Here is a 24,794-nt window from a genome sequence, read left to right on the forward strand (position 1 = left end):
CATGCTGGTTTTGGAAAGCAATTTCTATGTAACACAATGTAGCCCAAAATGATGATGCTAAAGGAGAGCTGGATGGCACCTTCACCTCAGTAATTCAGACCCTGTAAAAAGTGAATGGTATATTATCTCCTTAACTAAATATTCCATCTTTTCCAATAAAAAAATTACTACATTACTTCTTCATTCATTCTGGGATGACAATACTGTGCAAATGTTTCAGGTACATATCCAGCTAGGGTGCCTTTTGCACAGTACTATATTTGTCAACAAGGAGCGGAGAGTGAGTTTGTAAATCTGGCAGGAGCAAAGGATGTTGGGAATGGTGAGGATGGGATGTGGGACAGCTGGTGAGGAGTGCTGGCACAGGCAGACTCACCCAGCCCTGAGATACTAGGCAAGGTCATTTGATTCTCCTCTTCCTGCCCCCTTCCCACTCTCCCCACAACAGAGACCCATATCAGAATCAGGTTTATCAGCACTCACATGCATCATGATTTTTTTGTGTGCGGCAGCAGTACAGTACTGTGTAAAAATCCTAGCTATGTATACTGTACGTGCCAAAGACAGTATTGCACACTGTACAAATAAATCCAATGAAGAAAATCACTATCTATCCCTTCTCTTTAACCAAGTTTTATGATGAGGGAATTCTAAAGGTTGAAAGGGAAAAGGCTGGTAGATTACAGTCCGTGACACCAGCCCAAGGCTGATGGGGAAAGTAAGTGTCGAGTCTGGCCCAGACATTGTGCATTGTGTGTGTATGTGTGGGGCTGTGTGTGTGTGTGTGTGTGTGTGTGTGTGTGTGTGTGTGTGTGGCTGTGTGTGTGTGTGTGCGTGTGTGTGTGTGTGTGGCTGTGTGTGTGTGTGTGTGTGTGTGTGTGTGGGGCTGTGTGTGTGTGTGTGTGTGTGTGTGTGTGTATAAACGCAGGAATGTTCATGCATTTACACTTACATCTGTGAGTGTATGCCTACATGAGGTTTGATTGTGTGTATGTGCATGTACATTTATATGCATGCACGTGCATGTGTGTGTGTGTAGTCATAGAACACTACAGTATAGAAACAGGCCCATCTAGTCCATGCCAAACCATTAACCCACTTAGTCCCATCGACCTGCACCCGGACCATTGTCCTCTATACCCCTCCCGTCTACGTACCAATCCAAAATTCACTTAAAAGCGGAAATCGACCCTGCATCCAACACCTTCGCTGGAAGCTCGTTCCACACACTCATCACCCTCTGAATAAGGAAGTTCCCCTCTATGTTTCCTTTAAGCATTTCACCTTTCACCCTCAACCCATGACCTCTATTTCTAGTCTCACTCAACCTCAGTGGAAAAATCCTGCTGGTATTTACTCCTCATTAATTTGTATCCCTCTATCAAATCTCTCCTCGATCTTCCACGTTCCAGGGAATAAAGTCTGAAACTGTTCAAGCTTTCCCTGTAATTCAGGTGCTAATGTCCCAGCAACATGCAACTTTTCTCTGTACTCTTTGAATCCTGTTTACATCTTTCCTGTAGATCAGTGACCAAAACAGAATCTCACCAATGGCTTAATTAATTTCAATCTAACATCCCAACTCCTGTTCTCAGTAGATTGACTTGTGAAGGCCAATGTGCCAAAAGCTTCCTTTACGACCCTATCTGTGAGGCCACGTTCAAGGAATTAATGGATCGTACCCCCAGATCTCTCTGTTCTACTGCATTGCTCAGTGCCCTACCACTCACCTTGTAGGGCCTACTCTGATTGGTCCTCCCAAAGTGAAACATCTTACACTTAACAAAATGCTGGAGGAACTCAGCAGGCCAGGCAGCATCTGTGGAAAAGTACAGTCGATGTTTCAGCAGGACTCCCGATGAAGGGTCTCGGCCTGAAACATCGACTGTACTCTTTTCCAAACATGCTGCCTGGCCTGCTGAGTTCCTCCACCATTTTGTGTGCGTTGCTCGGATTTCCAGCATCTGCAGATTTTCTCTTGTTTGTGACTGGACATCTTACACTTGTCTGCATTAAATTCCATCTGCCACTTTTCAGCTCATTTCACCAGATGGTCCAGATCCCACTGATAGTATTCCTCGCTATCCATTACAACTCCATCCACAAATTTGCTAATCCAATTTACTACATTATCATCCAGATCATTGACATGGATGACCAACAATTGACCCAGTACCAATCACTGCAATACACCACTAGTCACAGACCTCCAGTCAGAGAAGCAACCATCTAGAACCACTCTCTGTCTTCTTCTGTGAAGCCAATGTCCAATAAAAGGGTTGCTGGGCATGTGTGAGAGAGCACAAGTCCGGGTATTTTTAGCGTTTTTAAGGGGTACAGGGGTTTTTTATAGAATATGACGAATAAACAGGAATAGCATACTAGGATGGTCAAAGATGGGAGGGTGAAGTGTAGGTTTGTATATATATATATATATATATGTGTGTGTGTGTGTGTGTGTGTGTGCGCGCGCGCGATTGGGTGAAAGGATTTAGAATGTATGTCTAGTGCACATTCTGGAGCAGAGGGTGGCGGTAATGCACCATTAAGCTGGATGCCAACCGTCGTAAAACAAGGTACAGACAGACAGACAGGCCAATGTCCAATTCAATTTACTACCTCATCTTGGATGCCAATTGACTGAACCTTCTTGACCAACCTGCCAATTGGCACTTCGTCAAGTGCCTTTTTAACGGCCACATAGATAACATTCACTGCTTTGCCTTTGCCAATTTTCCTGGTAACTTCCTTGAAAAAACTCTATACAAGATTGGCTAGATAGGGACTTACCACACACAAAGCCATGTTGACCATCCCTCATAAGTCCCTGTCTATCCAAACACTAGTATACCCTGACCCTTATAGAATACCTTCCAACAACTTTCCCACTACTGATGTCAGGTTCACCTGCTTATAATTTCCTGGTTTTATTTTTAGCACCTTTCTTAAACAATGGAACAACATCAGCTATCCTCTGAGACCTCACCCATGCTAAGGATGTTTTAAATATCCCTCCTGGGCCTTCGCGCGGGCCTCCAACAGGGTCCATTGTCGGGGCTTGGTCACTTATCCAGCCTAATTTGCCTCAAGATAGCACCTCCTCCTCTGTAATCTGCACAGCGTCTTTGAACTCGCTGCCACATTGCCTCACATCTATAGACACTGCGTCCATCTCTCGAGTAAATACAGATGCAAAAAGTCCCCCATCTCTTTCAGCTGGCGTGCAAAACGTGCTGACTGACCCGCTCGCTGCTTTAGATTCTTTCTCCCTCCAAGCAATCTGGAGTCTCCTTCGAACTGTGGCACACAAAATGCAGGTGTCAATGCATTTGCCAGTGCATGAAGCTGTGTGCATCTCTGTGTGGTGCTGTGTGCATTGTAGGAGAGAAAGTGAGAGAGAGAGAGAAAAAGAGAGAAAGTGAGAGAGAGAGAAAGAGAGAGAGAGAAAGTGAGAGAGTGAGAGAGAAAGAAAGAGAGAGAGAAAGAGACAGAGAGAGAAAGAGAGAGAAAGTGAGAGAAAGAGAGAGAAAGAGAGAGAAAGTGAGAGAGAGAGAAAGAGACAGAGAGAGAAAGAAAGAGAGAGAGAGAAAGAGAGAGAGAAAGAGAGAGACAGAGAGAGAGAGAGAAAGTGAGAGAGAGAGAAAGAGAGAGAGAGGGAGAGAGAAAGAGAGAGAGAGAAAGCAAGAGAGACAGAGAGAGAAAGAGAAGGAGAGAGAAAGAGACAGAGAGAGAAAGAGAGAGAGAAAGTGAGAGAGAGAGAAAGTGAGAGAAAATGAGAGAGAGAGAAGAGAGGGAGAGAGAAAGAGAGAGAAAGTGAGAAAGTGAGAAAGAGAGAGAGAGAGAGAGAGTGCGTGCGTGCAAGAAGCTCGGGAGTCGAGCTGAGCTGGCCATTCAGGTTTGGACAGGCATACCATTCGGCCCATTGGAAAGCTGCCGACCAGGAGCAGAGGCTCTTCCCAACCCATGCACAAAGGGATCCAACTAAATCAGATGAGCCAGGCATTAAGAAAATGGGTGGGGTTTAATTTGGGTACGGGTGGGTCACACTTTATACCTAATTTTATACCTAAGCCAGATCACCCCAAATCCCTGGGTCATCTTTCACTCTCCCTGCACACCTCCCTTCCATTAAAAGCTTGTCCGTTGCTGGCGTCCCTTGAAGTGAACGTTGCCCAACCCCTGTCAATAATAACCACGACCGCCACATGCCGCGGCAAGGTGCTCACCCAGACGGCTCCAGGAGACTATCGGCCGAGGGTTTCCTGTCGCCACGCATTCCAGGACAGCGGTCTGGTGCACAGTTAGTGTGAGGTTCTCAGGACCAACCAGGATTGCTGGCTCCTTATAAACATTGGAGTGGGATCCTGTGGAAAAGAATCAGAGGCCAATGAGTAACGGAAGCAGAGCTCCACAGCACAGGGAGCTGATGGACAGATGGTGACAAGTATCTCCTTCAACTGGAATTGTGCAAACGAAATAAAATCTGCCTTCGGAAAAGATGATCAACTTTGGGCCTGATGTACAATTGTTATCCCCTCTACAGTACTGTGCAAACATCTGAGGCACATATATATAGCTAGGGTGCCCAAGACCTTTGCATCGTACTGTAGTTGTCAACGGGGAGCAGACAGCCAGTTTGAAAATTAGGTGGATGCGAAGGATGTTGGGAATGGCGAGGGTGGAGCACTGCAGGAGGGGCGTGGGACAGGTGGCAGAGAAGGAGTGCCAGGAGCAGGGTGCAGACACACCCAGCCCTGAAACACCAGGCAAGGTCATTTGATTCTAATCAATTGTTTTATTGATCATTACAGAATGTCTCTCTGGTGCTTCCCACTCCCTCCCCTCTCTCTTCCCCTTTTCCCAACCATGATTCCCCTCTCCCTGCCCCCTTCCCACTCTCAGTCCACAATAGAGACCCATATCAGAATCAGGTTTATCATCACTCTCATGTCATGAAATTCGTTACTTTTTGCAGCAACAGTACTGCGCAGAAGTCTTAGACACCCTCGCTATATATATGTGAATAAGACTTCTGCACAGTGCTGTATATAAAAGTCAAAGTCACAGTTGAAGTAAATTTATTATCAAAGGACATTTTCTTGCAGGCATTTACAGGAAAATAAAGAAATACAATTGAATATACGAAAAGCTATATATAAACAAAGACTGACAAACAACCAAAGTGCAAATAATAAACAAACCAATAAATAACACTGAGAAGGTGAGTTGTAAAATCCCTGCAAGTGAGTCTACGGCTTGTGGTGTCAGCTCAGGGTTGAGATGAGTGAAGTTATCCACATCGTTTCAGGAGTTTGATGGTTGTCAAGTAATAACTGTTCCTAAGCCTGGTGGTGTGGCTCCTGTACACTCCCCATGGCAGCAGCAAGAAGAGAGCACAGCCTGAATAATGGGGGTATTAGAAGATGGATGCTGCTTTCTTGTGGCAGTGCTCCTTGTAAATACACTCAATGATCGGAGGGATTTGCCTGTGATGGACTGGGCTGTATCCACCACTTAGGCTTTAAACATAAAGACAGTAAATTAATTCTGTGGGACATTACTCAAAGTTAAAGGAAGTACAATGTTTTTTTGCACATTAGGACAGAAACCCTTAAATGTTTGGATATCTGAGAAGACCGAGTCTTTGAAGATGATTCGGATAATGTCCTGCTGAGCTCACTCAGTGGGCTGGCCTCTCGTTTGTCCTTCTCAGATCACTGCCAGTAACAGGGTAAGTTGTGATGACATCGTCCAGTTCCTTCGGAAAAAGGGGGAGGTGAGTGCAGGCAGTGGGCCGAATCACCCAGGTTTACGAGGAGCGTTGCCTCAAGAAAGCAGCGTCCATCATCACAGACCCACACATCCAAGCCATGCTCTCTTCTCGGTACCACCATCAAGCAGGAGGTACAGGAGCCTCTGGTCCCACTCCACCAGGTTCAGGAACAGTTATTACCCTCTCACCATCAGACTCCTAAAGGGTGTGGGTAATTTCACTCACCTGAACTCTGAGCTGTCTCCACAACCTAAAGAGCCACTTTCAAGGGCTCTACAGGTTCATATTCACATTCACAGTTGTACAAGGCCTTGGTGAGACCACACCTAGAGTATTGTGTGCAGTTTTGGTCCCCTAATCTGAGGAAAGATATTCTTGCCATAGAGGGAGTACAAAGAAGGTTCACCAGATTGATGCAAACAACAGGAATTCTGCAGATGCTGGAAATTCAAGCAACACACATCAAAGTTGCTGGTGAACGCAGCAGGCCAAGCAGCATCTGTAGGAAGAGGTGCAGTCGACGTTTCAGGCCGAGACCCTTCGTCAGGACTAACTGAAAGAAGAGTGAGTAAGGGATTTGAAAGTTGGAGGGGGAGGGGGAGATCCAAAATGTAGGAGAAGACAGGAGGGGGAGGGATAGAGCCAAGAGCTGGACAGGTGATAGGCAAAAGGGGATACGAGAGGATCATGGGGCAAGAGGTCCGGGAAGAAAGACAAGGGGGGGGGATCCCAGAGGATGGGCAAGAGGTATATTCAGAGGGACAGAGGGATAAAAAGGAGAGTGAGAGAAAGAATGTGTGCATAAAAATAAGTAACAGATGGGGTACGAGGGGGAGGTGGGGCCTAGCGGAAGTTAGAGAAGTCGATGTTCATGCCATCAGGTTGGAGTCTATCCACGGCCTCCTCTACTGTAAAGATGAAGCCACACTCAGGTTGGAGGAACAACACCTTATATTCCGTCTGGGTAGCCTCCAACCTGATGGCATGAACATCGACTTCTCTAACTCCGCTAAGGCCTCACCTCCCCCTCGTACCCCGTTACTTATTTTTATGCACACATTCTTTCTCTCACTCTCCTTTTTCTCCCTCTGTCCCTCTGAATATACCTCTTGCCCATCCTCTGGGTCCCCCCCCCCCCCCCGTCTTTCTTCCCGGACCTCTTGTCCCATGATCCTCTCGTATCCCCTTTTGCCTATCACCTGTCCAGCTCTTGGCTCCATCCCTCCCCCTCCTGTCTTCTCCTATCATTTTGGATCTCCCCCTCCCCCTCCAACTTTCAAATCCCTTACTCACTCTTCCTTCAGTTAGTCCTGATGAAGGGTCTCGGCCTGAAACGTCGACTGCACCTCTTCCTACAGATGCTGCTTGGCCTGCTGCGTTCACCAGCAACTTTGATGTGTGTTGCTTCACCAGATTGATTCCTGGGATGGCAGGACTTTCATATGATGAAAGACTGGATTGACTAGGATTATACTCGCTGGAATTTAGAAGATTGAGGGGGGATCTTATTGAAACGTATAAAATTCTAAAGGGATGGGACAGGCTAGATGCAGGAAGATTGTTCCCGATGTTGGGGAAGTCCAGAACAAGGGGTCACAGTTTAAGGATAAAGGGGAAGCCTCTTAGGGCCAAGATGAGGAAAAACTTCTTCACACAGAGAGTGGTGAATCTGTGGAATTCTCTGCCACAGGAAACAGTTGAGGCCAGTTCATTGGCTATATTTAAGAGGGAGTTAGATATGGCCCTTGTGGCTAAAGGGATCGGGGGTATGGAGGGAAGGCTGGTACAGGGTTCTGAGTTGGATGATCAGCCATGATCGTACTGAATGGCGGTGCAGGCTCGAAGGGCCGAATGGACTACTCCTGCACCTATTTTCTATGTATTATTTACTTTTTACTTTTAATTTGCTCAACTTGACTTCTTTTGCACATTGGTTGTTGGCCACTCTTTCATATATTCTATTGTATTTCTTTATATTCCTGTAAATACCTGTAAGAAAATTAATCTTAAGATAGCTTATGATAACATGTCTGTACTTTGACAATAAATATACTTCGACTTTGATGGTTCATCTATAGGAGGGATACACAGCTACTGGAGAACCTTCTGCCCTCTAAACAGGCTGACTCACCGTGAACGATCTAAACTCCAGCTGTAAAAAGATCAAAATTCACTTTATTCACCATGTACATTTGTCTGAATTTGCTGTTGTGAGTCGGCCATGACGTGCAACAGAAGCAACGTTCAACTATTATAAGAATAAAGAATTATATATAAATAAACTGAGAGGTTAAATAGGTGTATAGAATAGAAAAATAAGGAAGAAATATAAAGTTAGCAATACTGATAGGGAATAAAATATGCATAAATAGCAGCCTATATTTACAATGTAAACAGCAGTATAAAATGTGGTTAAAGTGATTACAGTGCAGTGACTGAGGTAATAGATGGGGTAATAGGTGGAGGTCTAATAAGAGTGGTTGGTCAGATTAACTGCCTGGGGGAAAACATTTTTAAGATGGCGTGAAGTTTTTGTTTTAATAGGAATGCAGAAGGGGGAGAACAGGTCATGAGGCCTCTTTCCTCTAAAAAAGAACATTCGCAAGCACACACCTCTGAAAAATGCATGAAAAAAGAAATCCTGCAGAAGACAGTGAAACACTGGATCGCCAGACTGGCTCAGTCATTTGGCTGATCGAGGCACAGTGGATGTTAAGCATAGAGTGAAATAGGCACATCAGCTCAGCCACTTCTAATAGATCTCTTCAATTTTATTTCTATTGTCCTCGAATAGAAACTTTATTTCTATGGTCTTCAGCACAAAGTAAAATGGAGGGAGATATAAAGCAATCTCGCTCCCTGCTGCACGTTGACAAATACAGTACTGTTGCAAAAGTCTTAGGTACCCTAAAACTTGCACATTGCTGTTCGTCAATATCACCCTGATTATACCACCCCCAAGGCCTCCATTCTCATTCCTGTTGCTATTTCCTACACCATAGGACACATTGTGGTTTATTCAGCTGACAGTCACCACGAGGACTACTAAATCCCCTATGGATGCTTGGTCCAATCGCCCCATCATCCAGGTCACAAGGCAGAGTCGAACCTTGACGGCAACAAGGCCTTGTCCTGGGTGCTGCTGAGGGCCTCTGGCAGGAGGTAAGAAGTAGGGGGATAGGGTTGGAGATTCATCTCTTGCCAAAGCCTGTGAGGTGTCTAAATGTCTCAGAGGGCAATTCTGCTTCTTTATAGGTAGAAACTGTGAAGGAGAACGATGAGTTGAAAATGAAGGCTTAGTTATGTGGAAAGTGAGGACAAGGAGACTTCTGTCCAGGCAGAGAAGGGTTGACAGCAGGGGTGCAGGGAATGAATGAGATGCGGTCATGGTCATTGCTCCCTGTGGTAGAGGAGAAGTCATAGTTCAGGAAGAAAAAAGACACAAAGGGAAGTCTCATCATTGGAATAAAGAGAAAAGAGGAATTAGAAAGTAAAGGAACATAATCAGAATCAGGTTTAATATCAATGGCATATGTCCTGAAATTAAGTGGGGCTAAAAGAGAGAAGAAAATTAGTGAGGTAGTGTTCATGGGTTAAACGTCTATTCAGACGTCAGATTGCAGAGGAGAAGAAGCTGTTCCTAAATCATTGAGTTTATGCCTTCAAGCTCCTGCACCTCAATCCTAATGGTAGCAATGGGAACAAGGCATGACCTGGGTAATGGGGGTCATTAATGATGGACGTCGCCTTTTTGAGGCATCACTCCTTGAAGATGTCCTGGATGCTGGGGAGGCGAGTGCCCATGATGGAGCTGACTGAGTTAACTTCCCCATTTTTCCACTTGCCCTGGTCTCACTCTTCCCCAAATATCCCTTTTATTCTATTCTATCCAATTCACACATCTTCTCCGCAACCTAAGATTCTATATATATATTTCTCAGTTCTGACGTACGCTCTCTGACTTAAAGTATTAAACTCTGTGTCCCTTTCCATGGATGCTGCCCGACCTGCTGAGTATTCCATCACTCACAACATGCTGGAGGAACTCAGCAGGTCGGGCAGCATCAGTGGAAAAGATCGGTCGACGTTTCGGGCCGGAACCCTTCGTCAGGACGTCGACCGATCTTTTCCACTGATGCTGCCCGACCTGCTGAGTTCCTCCAGCGTGTTGTGAGTGTTGCTTTGACCCAGCATCTGCAGATTATTTTGTGAGTATTCCATCAGTTTCTATTCCCAATGGTTAGTGTAGTACATCCACGTACTGGGATTAGATCCAAGCCCTGGCTACCTCCTTACCTGGTTATTCCAAAGCTCCCCTTTACTGTCGGTCTGCCTCCAACCTCATTAAACATAAAATATGCTTACCTATGTACATTTTCCAAGCAGGAGTTTGCAATGACGACTGCCATGAGGATTCCCAGAGCCAAGCCTTTGCCATGAGGAGGGCTGTCCTCACACAAAGGACATCAGGTGGGGGTGTAAACAGAATTATCACCTCCCATGGAGTTGCACCTAGCCATGCTCATAGGAGCCATCAAAGTGTCGAATCTTACAAAATACCAAATGTTGGCGAATTATTTCAAAAACTTAAAAACCACAAGGAAGTAAAATGGAAAAAGTCTCAAAACCCCTTAAAACTCCTGAAAGTGATCCAAAAAATCTGTATCAATAAACTATACTAGATTCACAAAGCTTTTTTTTGTTAAGTCTTTGCTATATTAGTAGATGATCTGAAAATGATTTTATAAATGACCAAGACTCTCGCAGTAATTATCCTTGGGCATCCTACTGCCTTCTGTGGGCCAAATCTAATACCAATACTACATTAAATTAAAGTGAAAGGGGGCAGGAGTGCACACACACACACACACACACACACACACACACACAGGGTGCTTGTAATGTGCTGCCAGAGGTGGTGGGTGGAGGCAGATAAGATAGAGGCATTTAAAAGGCTTTTAGATAGGCATGTCAATGTGCCAGAATGGAAAGAAATGGACTGTGTGCAGGCAGAAGGGATTAATTTAATTAGGCATCATGAGCTTAATTAGTAACAAGATGTATTTTTCTTACACCCAGGTTCGGAGAGACGTTGTCTCAGTACTATACACATTATATGGTTATATATGTTATATACATGTATATAGTTAAATGTGTGGGCATGTGGCCAAGTGGTTAAGGCATTGGACTAGCGACCTGAAGTTCGTGAGTTCGAGCCCCAGCCTAGGGAACATGTTGTGTCCTTGAGCAAGACACTTAATCACGCATTGCTCTGCGACAACACCGGTGCCAAGCTATATGGGTCCTAATGCCCTTCCCTCAGACAACATTGGTGTCGTGGAGAGGGGAGACTTGCAGCATGACAACTGCTGGTCTTCCACACAACCTTGCCCAGGCCTGCGCCCTGCAGAGTGAAGACTTTCCAGGCGCAGATCCATGGTCTTGCAAGACTAACGGATGCCTTAATAGTTAAATGACAATAAACATGACTTGACTTCCAAACAAGATCGTGGGCCAAAGGCTCAGTTCTTATGCTATACTGCTATATGCTTTGCGGGGAGCTCACCATGGAAGTAAAGACTAAGGCATCTCCTACTGAATTCCACAAAGACACAAGAGGTTCTGCAGAAGCTAGAGATCTTGAGCAACACACATAACATTCTGGAGGAACTCAGCGGGTCAGGCAGCATCTATAGAGAGCAAGTGGAATCCCTATTTAAGGACCTTCAGCATCCAGGACATCCTTAGTCTCAGTACTACCATCAGAGAGGAGCTACAGGAATCTGAAGACCCACATTCAACATTTTAGGAATGGCTTCCTTGCCACCACCCCGGTCATCAAACTTCTGAACGGTCCATGAGCCCATGAACACTACTTCGCTATTTTACTCTCTTCTTGCACTATTTATTTTTAACTCTTACTGTAACATACAGTAATTTTTTAACGTATTGCACTGTATTCCTAGACTGGCTCAATTACTTTGTGGTTTGATCTTTTATAATCTGTAGTTCCTGCTCATTTTTTTGCTGTTTGCACAATTTGTTCTTTTTTTTAAATGCTTTGGGTGTTGGACGTTTTCTCTGAAAGGGTTACATGATGTTTCTTTGTTTCGTGGCTGTCTGTGGGCAGATGAATCTTAGGGTTGTGTACTGCATACATACTTTGACAATGAATGTTCTTTGAATCTTTGTACTACTACCACAAAACAACAGCTTTCAGGATATAACGTCAGTAAACCGATTTTGATTCTGGAAGCAGGTGAAATTTTGGTCCGAGACCCTTCATGAGGACTGGTTACATTAAAAGACAGAGGCCAGGGCTGAGGTCCGAGTCCTGTATAGATGTTGCCCAAGTTGCTGAATCCCACAAGCAGGCCACACTCCAATGACAGCCTAACACCGGGCTTTGAAGCACTTAACATAATTATCCACATGTAATGAAAACCCAGAATTGGGGGTACACACAGTGAAGGCTAAAAGCTACCCTGCAAAATCTCGGCCGGTATCTGTCAAGCAGTGGGACGTAATTATATTCCACCACCTTGCTGGCAAGCAGCCTGACCCTACAAACACATCCAGATCGGCATAATAAGGGGTGCTTCTGTCTACTGTGTGATCGTGCTACTGCGAGGTGTGATAAATGAAATGCGAGACGGTGTACTTGACCACAAATCAATCCAACCCAACACTAAAGTGGTAATAATTGAAAGTGGTTGATAACGTTTGCAGAGAACATTTTAAAATAATGAAACCCTAGAATTGTCACTTGGTGAATTAAATTCACATTGTTGTCAGGTCCATCTGATTATTTGAATTATTTATGCTGTTCAAAAAGCCTGTAGCACAGGGAACACCAGAAGTGAATGCTTAATTCTATCCACAGCCTGCGGGGGAAGACAGATGAGGACCGAGTGATAAATATCAGTACCACCCCCATCCATTCTCTTTGGATTCTCTTTCAGGCAACCAGCAACTAGTTAGATGTCAGCTCTGTGATCGTGAGTCATCTGACAAGAAGAACAAAAGCTGAGCCTGACATCAGCATGGTGAGAACGTGACTCCCTGGGGGACGATGGCAGAATGCACGCAAATAAAACGTGCTTCTTGCCGCAGTCATCGAGTCAATCAGTCCTTCCGCCCGGCTTACCCAGGCAGACCAAGATGGTGACCCAAGCTAGTCCCAGTCTGCTCCATAGCCAGACTTTAGCCTCTAAATTTATTTTTTTTTATGTAGAATTATTTATTCTTTATCATTGTTGAATGTTGTTGTTATTTGCTGCATGTTGTGCCAATGTCATAGAAAATTCCTAATATAGTGGATTCCGGTTATTTTGGACACAACTGGGAGCAGTACATTTTGGCCCCATTAAGCAGCAGCCCAAATTAGCCGATGTTTCACAGAAGTAAAAAAAAGCTATAAAAAGAGACAAAATACTGTTTAACTGAGTGACAAATTATGTATTTAAGCGAAATACAGAAGAAATTAGAACATTATCAATACTATTGCAGTACTATAAAACTGTGTATTAGTTCCTAATAGTTATCACTGAAGGAATCCATCCAATCCAGTGATTTTTGATTGACTGTGCGTGAATAAAATCAGTACAGACACCTTGTGCAGATAATGGACTCCCTTCCTAAAATGCTATCATGATTGCATCCTCCAAGTCCTCATTTTCATTGTAACATTCAAGATGATTGGCGATACCTTCAGATTCTTCAAAGCTCCTAACTTGTTGTAGTGAAATCGATTTTCATTCCCGGCCATTTCTGGCCGCTCCAAGCCTGACTGCTGAAACCACAGAGAGCTAAACAATACTAACTGGTCTTACTGCTTATTTCTCACCAGCTATCAGTAACAAAAATCACTGCTTTTTGAACACAAATACACGTAAGTGAGGCCATTTAAAAACCACTTGCTCTAAACACAGTGTACTGTCTAATGGCCACATGACTGATGCTAGTTAGAAATTGTTCGACAATAGTTTGCTGTCCCAATTAAGTGGCATAATGTCCCAAATAAAAGAAGGGAATCCCAACTATTTCTCAATTAGATTTTACTCTTTATGAGTTGTCCCAAATAAGCAGCTGCCCTGATTAACCGATGGCCCAATTAACCAGAATCCATTCTCCTTGTAAACGTATACGGCAAATAAATTTGATCCTTGATTTGCCTGTGTTTGGATAATGGTCTGGACAGTAAAGCCAAATGTTTAAGTCCAGATCACAGCAGTTCTGAAGATAGAAGGTCAAAGGCTACAGCTAGAGGCCCAAAGGAGTCACGAGGACCCAGGTCACAGGGGTCGGAGGTTTGTGTGAGTCAGGAATTCAAGCCCAAAGGTTCAACCAATGATTGTCGACTCCTGGGGGCAAAATTTGAAGTTGGAGGCCTGGAGGTGGCCTACCCTGAGGTTGGAGGCCTGCTTGGTGTGCAAGTGGGTGGCTGGGTGGTAGGTAGGCTGGGAAAGGAACTTGTTTTGCTGTTGTTGCTACTGCTTGCGTTGTTCTGCTGAAGGTTGTGGACATGCTATGTTGGCGACTAAATATGTGGCAACATTTGCGGCTGCCCCCAGCACATCCTTGGGTCAATGGTTCAATGGTTCAATTTAATATCAGGATACGGCCTGATATTCTTACTGTTCACAGACATCCATGAAACAGGAAAAAAACCCAAAGAACAAATGACAGAAACATTAGTACCCCAAAGCACTTGCACTAGCCAAAGCACTGCCCCCCATCATGCACGCAATAGCAAAGACCATAAGATAAAGAAGCAGAAGTCGGCCATTCGGCCTATTGAGTCTGCTCCGCCATTTTATCATGAACTGATCCATTCTCCCATTTAGTCCCACTCCCCCACCTTCTCACCATAATCTTTGATGCCCTGTCTACTCAGATACCTATCAATCTCTGCCTTAAATATACCCAATGACTTGGCCTCCACTGCCACCCGTGGCAACAAATCCCATAGATTCACTACCCTCTGGGTAAAAAAATTTCTTTGCATCTCTGTTCTGAATGGGCACCCTTCAATCCTTAAGTCATGCCCTCTCGTACTAGACAGCCCCATCATGGGAACCAACTTTGCCACATCCACTCTGTCCATGCATTTCAACATTCAAAATATTTCTATGAGGTCTCTCCTCATTCTTCTAAACTCCAAGGAATACAGTCCAAGAGCGGACAAATGTTTTTCATATGTTAACCCTCTCATTCCCGGAATCATTCCAGTGAATCTTCTCTGTACCCTCTCCAATGTCAGCACATCCTTTCTTAAATAAAGAGACCAAAACTGCCCACAGTACTCCAAGTGAGGTCTCACTAGTGCCTTATAGAGCTTCAACATCACATTGAGACTTTGATCAAAAACTACTGTCCATCCCAACACTTTGGAGACGGGCTCTCTCTCACTAGCGAGAGAAAGAGAGGTCACTCCTGCAACGAGAGTGGAAGACCAGCAGCTCACTGTTTCAATGTTGGCTGTCAACACTTCGCTATACGTTTCAAAGCACATGTGATACATAAATCTGAATCTGAACCTGAAAGTTTTGGAGCAGCTTACTGAAGAGCAGGCAAAACGTGAGGAGCAGCCCCTTCCAATACCACAATACAGTGTGCAATCTCTAAATTCAAAACAATAAGGCTTATTAGGCTCATACCTGGGAACAGTAAGGCTGTTTTATGAGGAAAGATTGGACACATTGGAGTTTCTAAGACTAAAAGCCAACATCCTTAAAGCAGATAAGAAACATTTAACACATGGATCTTATATGCCTTAAGGATTTTGCATTTTAACAGGGAGGGAATAGGCCAGATCAGGAGGGTTTAGCACTGCTGGTCATTTTTATAAATAAGGAGTTGCCCTCTTAAGACGGGGATAAAGCAAAATGCTTTCGCTCAGAGAGTTACACGTTTGGAACTCAAAAGGCATGGAAACAAATACCTTTATGGAAGAGACAGAAAGACAAGGGGGTGGAAAGTTCTCTTATGTAGTTGGAACCAAATGGTAGAGTCATGCCAAAGGTAGAAGACGCCTACCTATGCTCCCAATTCATCGGGGAAAAAGGCAGATAGCTAAAGGCTGGTCAAAATGGTAGATTTTAAAATGACTGGTACAGGAAAAGAGAGGTAGAGGGGTAGAAATCTAAGGTCTGGCATCGAGTTTGCAGGAAGGTGGAACCATTAAAGCCAGGGATGTGCAAGGAGAAGGTAGTGGAAGTTTTAGAGGATCATTGAGATGGTTGTTGGCTGCAGCTACAGGGAGCAATGAAGCCTTGGAGAGTTTTGAAAATGAGGAAGAGAATTTTATAATCAAGGCAATGCTAAACTAGTGGCAATTTGCCAGGGCTTACAGTCTGTTCAGCAGTTGGTGCTGGACGTCTGTACATACACTGTTAAATGGAAAGTGCAAGACTTCCTGACAGGCTCAAGAGGGAGATTCAGTCCAAACTCATTGCCCTTGTGCTCCCCATGGGACCGAGCCATGGAGCACAGACTAGAGTGACTTCTCTAGGTTTTTGTTAAAAATTGTCTCTTGGATACTGTGTCAGCTTCCTTGGATTTCAATGGCGACTGATGGCAAAGATTTAGAAGGCACAGGGAAAAAGTTTTCAAATTAATTTGCTTTTGTGTTTTAACTTCATCCATCTTAAATGTATTTTGAAAGTTAATAATGCTTAACACTTTATTTCAGTGTTAGCACTTTTTAAAATACATCTGACTGCCAAAGACAGTTAAAAACTGTCCCCGGGTAATGAACAGGTTCTATTTTTACAGATGACCATAAGTTAATTTTTTCCAAAAGTCAGAAAAAAAATCAAAAAACACTCAATATGGTAACTGGATCACCACAGTATTGTAAAGAATAGAATCAATAAAAGATTGATAAGAAAGAACAATTATTAAATGTGAAGAGAGAGAAATAACTCTGACATTCATAAAAATAAAAGTTTGTATCTCTGTCACACTTTTGTATGTAAAAATATTTTGGGAGCACGTATGTATGCAGGGATGTCTGAAGTTCAAATTAAATTTATTAGCAAAGTGCATATACTGTATGTTCCCATTTAGTACCTGGCGATTCATTTTCTTGCAGGCATTTACAGAAAAATAAAGAATTACGAGAGAATTTACAATAAACTATATGTAAACAGACAATGTTTGAGAAACAGCTGATGAGCAAAAGAAGGTAAACTGCAAATTTAAAAAAAAACTGAGAACGTGAGTTGTACAAGATTTCTTGAAAGGGAGTCTGTAGGTTGTAAATCAGTTTAGAGTTGTGGTCCGTGAAGTTATCCATGCTGATTCAGAGCCTGATGGTTGTAGGTTGCAAGTAATAGTAGTTCCTGAACCTGGTTAGGGTGTCCTGTAACAATCTTCTACGACCCACAGATCTGGGGTGGACTTTCCTGGTTGTCGGGGATTGGGCTTTCCTGTTGCCAACACTGGTGACCCTGCCCCTGATATCCCCAGGATGCCCAGAACCTGCCGATGCCCGCCGCATTTGGCTCTGACTATCATGGCACAGCTGAGCAGCAGGCAGCCATCGCGACAGGCCTGGAGCTTGCTCCGGCCCACCGTGAATCTGCGAGAGCGGATACCCGCAGCGGACGTGAGGAGAACCTGACTTCACAACCAAGCCACCGCTGGAAAATGCACGCTTATTGGTGCGGGCACAGGACAATCCTGGCCTGGTGGCTGCTGCTGTGTCACTCACACACACGTCATTTGGGTTGACATGCAAGGCCTGAGCTTGGCAGCTTTCACATGTTGGGGCTACAAGTTAAGTTCCCTCAAAGTTCACCTTACAAGTTTCAAAATCTTCTCCTCTGAAATGATTGCGAAGTCCTGACAGGATCACAGTGAGCCGGAAGTACCAGCAGCAGACGCTAAGACCCAGGAGGAAGAACAGACCAGCGGTCTAAAAATACTTAGCCTTTTCACATTTAACTGGACACCAACGACAGGAACCAAAGGTCAAAGGCCGATAAGAAATCCACTGAGGAGCGTGGGAGAGGTACAGGAGGGCAGCTCGTGCATTCCACACCAGCGTCAGGAGAACGGGTGGAATGAGAGGAGGACAAACAAATAGTCCGTGTCCTCCATCAGGAGTGTGGGAGCCTTCCTCTATTCTGCCTAAACCAGGGTTCACTCACACCCTGATAACCATTTTAAAACCCTTTTCAGGCTGACGATTGTGAAGTTATTTCACTGCAGATTCTGTTATGTCAAGTGCAGCGGTGAGACAGCGAGCCTTACATAACACTGAATACAAGGAGGCCGTTTCTAGGACACATGAATAGTCCTGCTGTGCTGGGACAGGCAGTCAGTGCAGATTATGCATATTAATGATTTGGTAATGTGCTGCGCTCATCTCTGAAATTCTAATATTAGAAACAATTAAGTACTGCTCTCAAATCAAATACCTCGGGGAATTATGTGAGTGCAAATTTGATGAGATGTGATTTGACAGAACTGAGATGAACCCTCCTGTAGCACTGGCTTGCAATGAAGCCCTATCCCCCTCCCCCCTTCCCTCGGTTAACCCATGGAGTGGTTGAAACATTCTGTGTACATGCAGATATGAAACTGTATTCAATACAATGCCGATCTGACTGGGCTGAGGAATCCAAGGCACTAAGGCCAGAGAACACGTGCACCAGATAGTCTCAGGCAACAAGCCATAATACCTGAGGTATTCCCATTCCCATTCCGACATGTCAGTCCATGGCCACCTCTACTGCCGCGATGAGGCCACACTCAGGTTGGAGGAGCAACACCTTATATTCCGCCTGGGAAGCCTCTAGCCTGATGGCATGAACATCGATTTCTCCAGCTTCCGATTATTGACCACTCCTCTCCTTCACCATTCCCCATTCCCATTTCCTTCTCTCACATCATCTCCTTCCCTGCCCATCACCTCTCTCCGGTACTCTTTCCCCTTCCCTTTCTTCCATGGTCTTCTGCCCTCTCCTATCAGACTGCCCCTTCTCCAGCCCTGTATCTCTTCCACCAATCAACTTCCCAGCACCCCTCCCCCCTCATGGTTTCACCTATCACCTACCACCTTGTGCTTCTTCCTCTCCTCCTCCCACCTTCTTATTCTGACCTCATCCTTTTCTCCCCCAGTCCTGATGTCAAGGGTCCCGGCCCAAAACATCGACTGTTCACTCTTTTCCACAGGCGTTGCCCAGCCAACCAAGTTCCTCCAGCACTTGGTGCGTACTGCTTTGATTTCCAGCGCCCGCAGGTTCGGTTCCAACGTACCAGGCCCCAGTGGGCCGCACGGACTCGGAGGCCTCACTCACTGAACGAGGGAGCTGCGGAACGTTTGGTCGAGAAGAAAACGCACCCAGACGACCAGCACCAACCTGACACAGTAAGGCTGGCTTCCTCGCTATGCCTCGTGTTGGCGGTGTTGGCGGCCACACAGTGGTATATCCCACTGTCCTCTTCACCCACTCGTGTAATCTGGAGGACCCCCGTTGGCAGGAAGGTAAACCTGGAAGATGAGTGGGGAAAGTTCGGTTAAGGTTTTATTTACTTATCCTGTGGATGTAAAGGCCAGCAGTCCACTAGCTTCTTAAAATACTTTTACAGCATGGAGGTGGCCCTTCCAGCGCTTTGTGCCACATCGCCCCAGCAACCACACAACCCCAATTAAACACTAACCAAATTACAGGATAATTTCTATGATCAATTATCTGACCCGGTATGTCTTTGGACTGTGGGAGGAAACTGGAGCACCCGGGGCAAACTCAAGCATTCCACCGGGAGGCCATGCAGAGACTTTCTACAGAACGGCGCCGGAACTGAACTCCCCACTCCAGAATGCCCCGAGCTTCACAGCGTCGCAGGAAGTCTCTGTATGTCCTACCCAGGAGCCCAAGTTCCTCCAAGAACAGGCGTTCAACTTAACACAGAATGCGACGATATGAACCAGGTGGTCTTTGTTCCCACATAAACCAGAGATGATTTCATTTTCCTTGTGAAGATATGAAAATGAGAACCACACGGTGGGAGTTGTTAGTGATCCACCTCCTCATTATTGTCTTTTCCCAGTATCCCTGGAACATCAGTCTCAGATTTGAGATTAAAACCTAGTCTTGCATCCTGTTTGCAATAGGGTGTTGATACAAGACTGAGTTATAATTTTAATTATGAGGTTTGATCTTCTGCATGGGGCTCATCAGCCTTGGATGGCAGCCTTCCTAGGAGAAGTAAAGCTCTGATTTTAAACCTCCGCTGCCTTGCGGCTACACCCACCCATGGAAAAGGCTTCTGGAGTAAATCCCAAGGAAGAAATCCGGAGCCAGGATCCCGAAGACAGTTTGATGTTGTTTACAACTTCACTCTGGCAACCTCCGCGACAACACTGGTGCTGAGCTGTATCGGTGCTTGCCCTTCCCTTGGACTACATCAGTGACGTGGAGAGGGGAACCCACTGCAAGGGCCACAGCCGGTTCTTCAAATCTTCCCGCCCAAGAGAGGACACAGCCCACCAGAGGCGCAAACCCATGGTCCCCTGAGATCAATGGCTGCCTACTACTACTTCTGCTTGGTGCTGCCAGAAAGGCCTGGCTTTAAACAATGTGTCCTTGTCCCATACTCTCCTCACAAAGTACACCTTTGCTCCATCTACACCAGTCATTTCCCTTAATCTCACATGACGCCTTAACCCTCCACATTTCAGAGAACTTGAACCTACTTCTCCCCACAATTTCACTTAAATTTCACTCCCTTCAAAGCCACTGTATCTTTCCCCAAGAGTCAGGACTGTAATAGTTATCCAATTGATGCCTTCTAACAGAATTTCCATCTCTTTCTGCTCCAGTCCTGTGGATGTAAAGGCCAGCAGTCCATTAGTTTCTTAAAATATTTAGTGAATCGATCCATGCCTAAATTTAAACAGTACATGGATGCAAGGACAACCTACTTAAGTCTATTCCAAACATTTCAGTCTACTACACATGGCTGTTTGCATCTATTCTGATGCATTAATCCTATCTATGTCTCTGAGTTGATACAGCTTCTCCTTAAACATCTCCGGGTACAAGGATTTCAGCTTTCATACTTACTAATATTTTGTATATTAAATTGGGAAATATGTAGATGTAATGACAGCTTCCTCCATCAAATGGTGCTGTTGCACCCTGTCCTTTGGTTTGTACGGGATTTTGTAGTTTTATTTATTAATCTCTCCTTTTGAAAGTTACCATTCACCTTCTTTCAAAATATTTTTCATGCGGATCTAATAGTTATTAGATTAGGTATAAGGTAAATCTTGAAACTAATTTAACATTATCACAGCCAATCCAAATCCTACCCACCACATCCAATCCAAAACTATACCCATCCAACCTCAGCCAATCCAAACCGTACCTAACCATAGCCTATCGAAACCCTAACCACCCAATCTCAGCCAATCCAAACTGCATCTAACCACAGCCAATCCAAACCCTACCCATCCAACCTCAGCCAATCCAAACCCCACCCAACGTCAGCCAATCCAAACCATACCCAACCATAGTCATCACAAACCCAACCCAACCAATCCAAAATCCTACCCAACCACGCATCATCCAAACCTTGTCCGACCACAGCTTGCACAAAAATCACAGTGAAATCAAACCTCGCCCAATCACTATCCAAACCTTACCGAACCACAGCCAATCCAACACTCAGCAAATCACAGCCAACGCAAACCTCGCCCAATCACGATCCAAACCCCACCTCACCACAGTCAATCTCAAGCAACACAAACCTCACCCAATCACTACTAATCTGAACCTCACCCACTATGACTAATCCACATTCCACCCAACTACATGCAATCTGAGCCACCTGCAACCAATATCTGAGCCACATTGCAACCAATCTGGAACTCACTTTGCAAAGGGGAGCAAGGGAACTTATCATGACTTTCTAACAAAGGATTCAATAATAGGGAAAGTTTGCAGAGAAAACACCAGGGAATGAGACTATCTTCACTGCTAGTACAGTTCCAACAGGCTGAATAGCCCCATTCTGTGGGTGCCTGCCTATTCCTGCAGCTGTCATTCTAGTTGGGCAAGATCCTGGCTTCTCGAGCCTATTCTTATGCCGCTTGCAGGGATGGTGTCTGACGTTTGCAGGTCAACTCGCTGGCCCTGACCTTCCACTCTGCTGGGGGATGACACCTCCCTGTTAGAGGGTGGAAATCAAACATCTCCAGGCTAGATGGTGTACACCAGCTTGTGCACGTAGCACAATCCCTGTCAGCTGAATGGGGCTGTCAATGGAGCACGATCTGAATTTAAGGGGTGAGGGAAACGGATCCAATTCCTAAGAGTGACACCTCAGTCTGATGGGATGGCTATGCTGACAAGGTCTCCAGTATAGGATCTCAAGATCCATAGAAAGTAGATGCGACCACAGGAACATGACGAGCAAATTGGATTGAGCTTGAACCAGTTCATTATTTTACCCAAATAAACTGAAAGCAAAAATGGTACTCACCACTCCTTCACTTGATTCATTCTGGGGACATTATCCATTTGATGACAATCACTCTACAAGACCTAACAACAGAAGGTGTTGGAGCCTCCCTGTTCCTCCATCTATTTTGCAAGTACGGCCTCCAGTCTAGTCAGGGACAATCTGCCTGGACTCTGGCACTCTGGTGCCAGCTAATTCTTTGAACAGAGCTGCTGCCTCTTATAATCAGAGACTCAGCTTCAACCCTGACCTCAGGTACCGTCTTTGAGGAATTTGTACATTCTCTGTGTGACTGCCTGGGCTCTGCTTTCCTCCCACATCTCAATGTGGTGACGACTGGTAGGTTATCTGGCATTCTATAAATAAGTCCTTAGCCTGTGGGTGAGTCACAGATGCTGAGAGCATCTGACGGCAATGCAGGGAGATTAAAAATTGAGATAACGTAGGATGAGAGTAAATGGGCAGCTGATGGCCAATGGGGACTCAGTGAGCAACAGGGCCGGTTTCCATGTTGTATCTCTCTACAACTTCTATCCTGAAGCCAGTCGCAAGAAAACAGCTGGTGACTTTCCATCTGATCCTGCTTTCCTATAAGGAAGGGTCTACTGTCTGTTTGGATCAGAAGTCAGCAGGGTAACAAGAGATTCTGTGAACCCATGCCCTCATGATATCGTGCATCTCAAACAGTTTCGGCATAAGGGCTGTGCCCCGTGTGGAATAACTAAAGAACAAAGTTCTCCATGAAGACAAGCTTCTTCCACCTTGTAAACATCTACATTTTGGTGTTGCATATTTCTTTGAGGAGCTACCTTAGTTTCTGCTATGACACTGTAAATTTAGGTTTGTAGCCTTGCTGCGTCTCATTTGTTATGTTTTTGGGTGACTTTGGTCAATTACTGTGGTGAATTAGAAACATGACCAACAAACAGGAAAACTGTAACACAGGAACGGTAACCCAGAAGGGAAAATGTGGCAATTCTAGTCTCTTTGGAATTTAATGCAGATTTTGGCCTTGAGTAGAGATTGTAGAACTTTGTAGTGACCGTATATTCTGAGGGATAGATTCCAAGCTAAAGATGGATTACAATTATAGAAAATTATGCCTTAAAGGTGGACATTTCATTCATCACATCCCACTAGCCAAAAGCAAAGACTTTCCATAGCAATCCTAATTCCCAGCTCTTGGCCCTGTTGGTTAGACCACGTTAAATATACTCCATGACCACTTTATTCGGTATACCTGAACACTTGCTCGTTAATGCAAATATCTAATCTTCTAAGGTATTCCCATTTGCTCCGTGTCTGACCCATATCCCCCTAAGCCTTTCCTATGACATACCTGTCATCACTTGGTTCAAGAGGCCTGCGATTCTTCAGCCACATGATCAACGGTTCTGGTAAGCCGTGAATTTGGCACTGAAACCTGGCGACGCCGCCCTCCTCCACAACCATCGACTGGGGCTGCACGTGGAATGGCAACAGAGCTGGGACAGAAGGAGAGTGATCGTTAGGAAAACTGAGCAAAGAAGACAAGTGAGAAGGGCAGTAATTCCGTTCGAGGTTGCCCTGGAAGTGACAAATTGCTCATTAATATTTCAACAGTAAAGCTATCTGGCAGCACCCAGTCACTGCTGCAGTTTGTCCGCCTCGTGTGGATCCCAGGGAGGTGGCAAGGCCTATTACAATGTACATAAACCACCCTGAGATTCCTACACTATTTGTGGAGATCCACCATGTCTGCGTTTCCTCGACAATCAAGAGCAATCCTATCAGCGGATACCAACATTAACATCTTACCTCCTGGAAAGGCTAGAGAATAATGAGAGATGAATTTCTTACATCCCTAACACCTCCTTTTGATCCTGTGGGAAACAGAACAAATTAGATAAAAGCTCGCTCCAAAACAGCTGCATGCCACAGTTACGCACAAGGCAAGGCAAAAGGCAATATTGCATATTAAATAATAATGCTTAAGATTTATGGAGCAATTTTTATTAAAGTTCCATACCAAAAACAGCAGGTTGCACTTGGGGTTACATATACGGAATGCAAATGGGCCATAGATCACAGAGAAATCATAATGGAGGTTCAGAGATAAAGGGAATAATACTGCTGACTATACTGTGTGTTGTATTTGTCAGTTGGGCGGCATGGTAGTGTAGTGGTTAGCACAACTCCTTGCAGTACCAGTGCCCCGGGTTCAATTCCCGCCACTGTCTGTACGTTCTCCCTGTGACCACGTGGGTTTCTTCTCCGGTTACCACCCACACCAGTTGGTAGGCTAGTTGGTCATTGTAAATTATCCCGCAATTGGGCTAGGGTTAAATTGGGGATTGCTGGCCCACGCGGCTCAATGGTCAGCACTGTACCTCAATAAATAAACAAATACCGATACACATTTCTGCACTGTCACCACGGTACGTGGTGTAGTGGCACCAGCGCTCGACTTCGAGGCGAGTGGCTCCAGCTGGTTCCCAGCACGCTTTCCGTCTGTGCTGGGTTGAGCACTGCGCTAGCAACGGCCTCATAAAAAACAGACAAAAAG

The 24,794-nt window shown here is 45.0% G+C and overlaps 1 protein-coding gene across 1 annotated transcript in view; it reads right to left on the reverse strand.

The window, feature by feature from the left end:
• The window catches only part of igdcc3 (immunoglobulin superfamily, DCC subclass, member 3), a 186,379-nt gene that overhangs the window by 46,919 nt on the left and 114,666 nt on the right, over positions 1 to 24,794 (reverse strand). The window contains exons 3-5 of the mRNA XM_072278158.1: positions 23,589 to 23,733; positions 19,144 to 19,274; positions 4,227 to 4,364 (exon numbers count right to left, since the gene is read on the reverse strand). Coding sequence (XP_072134259.1) covers positions 4,227 to 4,364; positions 19,144 to 19,274; positions 23,589 to 23,733 — 414 coding nt within the window. The remainder of the gene's footprint in view (positions 1 to 4,226; positions 4,365 to 19,143; positions 19,275 to 23,588; positions 23,734 to 24,794) is intronic.

Source organism: Mobula birostris, chromosome 14 (assembly GCF_030028105.1).
Source record: "Mobula birostris isolate sMobBir1 chromosome 14, sMobBir1.hap1, whole genome shotgun sequence".
Classification (NCBI taxonomy): domain Eukaryota; kingdom Metazoa; phylum Chordata; class Chondrichthyes; order Myliobatiformes; family Myliobatidae; genus Mobula; species Mobula birostris.